A 4,700-nucleotide genomic window follows, 5' to 3' on the forward strand; every position below is an offset into this window, starting at 1 on the left:
TGATTTCATGAGTGTGGGTAACTTCTGGGGCTTACTCTGGACGTGGAGTATGTAGTAAACCAATATTTCGAATATCTGTTCTCTCTCACCAAAGTCCTGAATGAGCTCTGTTAACGACGTACCCATCTGGTTCATGTTTTCAGAAAAAGGCGAACTTAGTTACTAGTGTACACTATACAATGTTCTTTTAGCGATTTGAATATGTAATCTCTCACAACAAATTATGCTTTTTCTTCTGATTTTGGTAGATGGAGTCACTTGAACTCGAAGACAATGGTGATCACCAACCATCTTTAGAATCTCCCCTTGCTTCAGGTGTGATATATGACAACACACCTATATGTCCACGTGTTGGAAGTGAATACCAGGCAGACATTCCTGAACTGTCCACAGAGGATGACCGTCATCAGCTCATGACCAGCTTACAGGAAAGAATGGTGCTTGGTTATGATTACCCTGATATGATTGGGTCAGATATACCAATTATGTGGGAATCAAGTGAAGTCCATAGTGAGGAGGAACTACGGAGACAGTATTCTTCAGAAACTGAAGCAAAAGCCAGCAGCCAGAGCGAGGATAGTAAGGCGACCTCATTTTGTCCAATCGGAAATAATACAAGTGACCATGATTCAACATACCAGGATCCACACTCAGTGGTGCCCGTAGATCTGATGAAATCTGGCAGCAATCAAGCACATGATGAGAACTTGGATTCCTGTTCTACTCAACAAGGTCTCAACTTTACTAATATGCCATTGACACAGCAAGGGGAAATCAAGCAATTTACTCCACAGCCTGGTTTATCCAGTTCCCTTTGGAGTGGTATTGAGGCAGAATGTTTTCTTCTCGGTCTCTACATTTTTGGTAAAAATCTAAGCCTGTTGAGCAGGTTTGCTGGTAATAAGACTGTTGGGAATGTGCTATCGTACTACTACGGAAAGTTCTACGGAAGAGATGAGTATAAAAGATGGTCAGACTGCAGAAAAGCAAGAACTAGAAGATGCATTCTTGGAGAACGCATCTTTACAGGTTGGCAGCAGCAAGAGATTATATCTCGTCTGAAATCTATAATCCTCAAAGAAGCTCATGATTCATTACTCGAGGTACGTTGCATATATAGGCTCTATGAAGAATGTTGATCTCTTTTACCATTGGTTGAAACTTAGTGGTTATTATGTTATAGTGTATGTGTATTTCCTAGCCTTTTTCATCAGTTTGGAATTTTGGTTGCATTGGTTAGTGCATGAAACTTGACATTGCATCAGAGTCGTCAGGTCTTGGGTTCAAGTCTCAGCTTACGCAATTTATTAAAAACTGTTGTTGCCCTCCTCTGTGTCCACATATGGGCCTCTTGAGTCATACATGAGATTGTAAATTAATGTGTTGACTTCCACGCGTCACACGTGAGAGGGTGTGTTATAGTGTATGTGGATGGCCTAACCAATTCCATCAGTTTGGACTTCTGGTTGGCTAGTGCATGAAACTTGATGTCGTTGCCCTAGTGCATGAAACTTGACAAATTAGAACCGGCTCAATATGAAATTATGCCCATGAACAGCTGAGGTTCTGTTAGTCTGACCATCGTTTTCGACACTACTTTGTGTACATTGTAGCATTGGCAGTGCTCTTCCGCAGAAAGTTTTTTTTCTCGCTTTTCTTTGTAACTTATCATTGATCTTTAGGAGGAATGGTTGTGCAAATTTCAACCGATATTTACTAGCGAATTTTCTAGTTTTGATATTGATTTTTTTTTTCATTTCTCGCTATCACTTTTAGGATAGCTGCATTTTTCTTATTTATCTCTCTTGGCGTCAAAGAGTTATTTGCTGCTGCTGGACATATGGTCATTCTTTGTACATGCGATTGCGTGTAAGTCTTTGAAGGGAACGAATCCATTGAAGTCATCAGTTCCATCTTCCCCATTTCAACGGGCTGTGCTGTCCGGTTTTGAAAACTTATTCTCTCTAGTTCAAGATTTTGGTTCGACTTGCGTTTGTTCAAAATGGCACTTATGGTCTTGACTGGTCTACATTTTATACTACAAATATTCACTATTCAAGCAGCTGATTCTGTTTAGTATCTACTATACCAGTATTCTAACCACTCTGGTGCTTTTATAGATGTTTAGTTATCATGATTTTTCTTCCTTTTCTAGTTTTTGCTGAAACTACTTGGTGTTGTTTAATCTAATGCTCCCAGGATAAAGAGTCAAAATTCATGATGATCAAAGGCTGAAAAAATTCCTAGTTTGATATCGCTAAAGAGCCGTTAAATCTCATTCACCAAAATATTTCTTGTTATAATTCGTGGATATGAACTATTATTAGCTTTGTTAAAATTTGAATGGATCTTTTTCTTCTATCATCTATTGCCATATGAATTGTATTGCTTTGACTTGTTGCAGATCTTCAAATCTTTTAACAACAGACAGACATCTTTAGAGGATCTGGTCTTTTCTATAAAATCCATTGTTGGAACAGAAGCTTTTGTGGAGGCTGTTGGAATTGGTAAAGGGAAGCATGATTTGACTGGATTTGTTCTGGACCCATCTAAACCAAACCAAGTTCTTTCTGTTCACCCTGACATGCCTACAGGCAAAGATTGTTCCTTGCTTGCTTCGGAAGATATAATCAAGTTCTTGACAGGTGGTTACAGAATAAGCAAGACAAGATCGAATGATCTTTTCTGGGAAGCTGTCTGGCCCCGTTTGATTACAAGAGGGTGGCGTTCAGAGCAGCCCAAAGATGTGAGACCAACTAAGAATTGCATTGTGTTTCTTGTGCCAGGTATCAAAAAGTTTTCAAGAAGTAAACTCACTAAAGGTACTCATTATTTTGATTCTGTGAGTGATGTCCTTAAACGAGTGGCAGCAGATCCTGTTCTTCTTGAGCCAGGGGTTGGTGGAATGGACAATGGCGTTACTGCGGAGAAAAATGGGTATTCCACAGATATGAATCTGAATCAAGATGGTCATTTGGATGGTTATCAGGAGCTTCCAAAATTCACAGTTATCGATACCACCTTGGTCCAGGGGGAAGAGCCATTCAGAGTCAGGGAGCTGAGGAAATTACCAGCTGATGCAAATGTTCGGTTTGGCCCTTCATGCCATTCTGGTAGTACTGTGAGTTTCAGTTCCTCGGACGAGCAAGATGAGGATGATCAATCATCAGATGACCAGAAAGTTTATCGACGATTTACAGCTGATGCGAATGACACTGAAATGGTTTCAGTGCGCAATGAAGGCAAAGAAAACCAAGTCGATTTACTGGAAAACATGTTCACTGCACCATCCTCTAGTTATCCAGTCAATGGCCATTCATCTAATAGCACTAGTAATGAAGTTGATTTGACATGCTTCATTGGACCCAAAACAAAAACTGAAAGGCGTAAGTATTTATCCCCAGTGTCAAAGCACAGAAAATTATCCAGCTGTACAAATGACCAGACCCATCGGCGCAGCTTTTCTTCCTCGAAAGGAGATGGTTTAGTGAGAGAGAAAATGAAGCCACTGTCGATTTCATCAAAACCAACTGTTGTCGATGTTAGTTGTAATTTTCAGACCAAAATATTTGCGAGATGTTCCACGAAGGAGAAGCCATATGAGCAGGTAAAGGTTGCATCAAACTCTCGTACCAAAGACAGGTCAAATGGGAAAAATGTGTCCAATTTAAATAAGGACAAGTCCTTTGAGTGCAAGAGCTTGGCGATGCCCAAAGTTCGTTCAAATATCAGAATCTCTAAAGCAAATTTTTCTGAAGGGGCAGGGGTTTGTAGTTTGGTTGGTCGGGTTACACCGGAGACAGTGCTAGATGGTAAGACAAACACAAATGGTCACATGAAGGCTGGGGAAGATCTCACCATTTCAAACAGCTATTGGGTCCCTGATGTTTCAGAGGCAACAGGAGGGCCTGCTATCCCGCAACCTGATCTGGCTTCACCGGTGAATTCTCGGAGGCACGGATCCAGGAACAGAGCACCCACAGCAAAAGCTTTGGAAGCAGTTGCCTTGGGGCTCCTTGGAGGAAAGCGTAAGGATGAACCGAAAAGCTCTAGGACAAGCAGGCCTCGCAAGAGAGCTCACAAATCCTTGGTTTATACGCCTACAAATAGTGACACAGACAAGTCCACCATGGAGGTTGATGCGCAACCGTGAACGGATTCTTGTGTGATTTTCGGGTGTAAACACCGGCACCATATTGACATTTTGGATGATCGATATCATGTGGAACATTAGTTGTTCTATTTCAACTTGACGAGTTGCCCGCATGGATTTTCCCTTATGAAGCACCTTGCACCTTGCAGTTTGTGATATTGTAATATTTGCAATGCAATCGTGGCTAGTTGGTCTTTAGATTATTGAGTTGTACTGGAGTCTGGAGAAAGAAGGGTTCATTCGGCATTTTAACCAATTCATTATGTGTTTAACAGGATTGATCTTTTGTTGGACCCAAAGGTTTTTTTTCTTTCTAGAATGCTTATCCTACGGTCCATGCTTCTTTTTTTTTTGAAGCGGTCCATGCTTTTGGTTGATATGAGCAACATGCCAATTGTTCCTTTTTTTTTATGTCTGATCAAATTTTTTTTTTGTTCCTTTTATGTTTTGTTAGAAAATGATGACTCCATTATAAGGTCTCCGTGGCTCTTTCCTCTGGTCTCCGCGGCTCCGCATTCCCCTTGTCCAGGCCTAGTCTTTAGATATA

The 4,700-nt window shown here is 40.8% G+C and overlaps 1 protein-coding gene across 1 annotated transcript; it reads left to right on the top strand.

Moving 5' to 3' along the window:
• The first annotated feature begins 226 nt into the window (after positions 1-226).
• On the top strand, positions 227-4,478 carry LOC124681560. The gene is made up of 2 exons (XM_047216457.1): positions 227-1,103; positions 2,405-4,478. Exons 1-2 carry the CDS (start codon positions 249-251, stop codon positions 4,151-4,153), a joined length of 2,604 nt encoding a protein of 867 aa, XP_047072413.1. The 5' UTR covers positions 227-248; the 3' UTR covers positions 4,154-4,478.
• The last annotated feature ends 222 nt before the right edge of the window (positions 4,479-4,700 follow it).

This window comes from Lolium rigidum, unplaced genomic scaffold, assembly GCF_022539505.1.
Source record: "Lolium rigidum isolate FL_2022 unplaced genomic scaffold, APGP_CSIRO_Lrig_0.1 contig_46477_1, whole genome shotgun sequence".
NCBI classification, from domain to species: Eukaryota; Viridiplantae; Streptophyta; class Magnoliopsida; order Poales; family Poaceae; genus Lolium; species Lolium rigidum.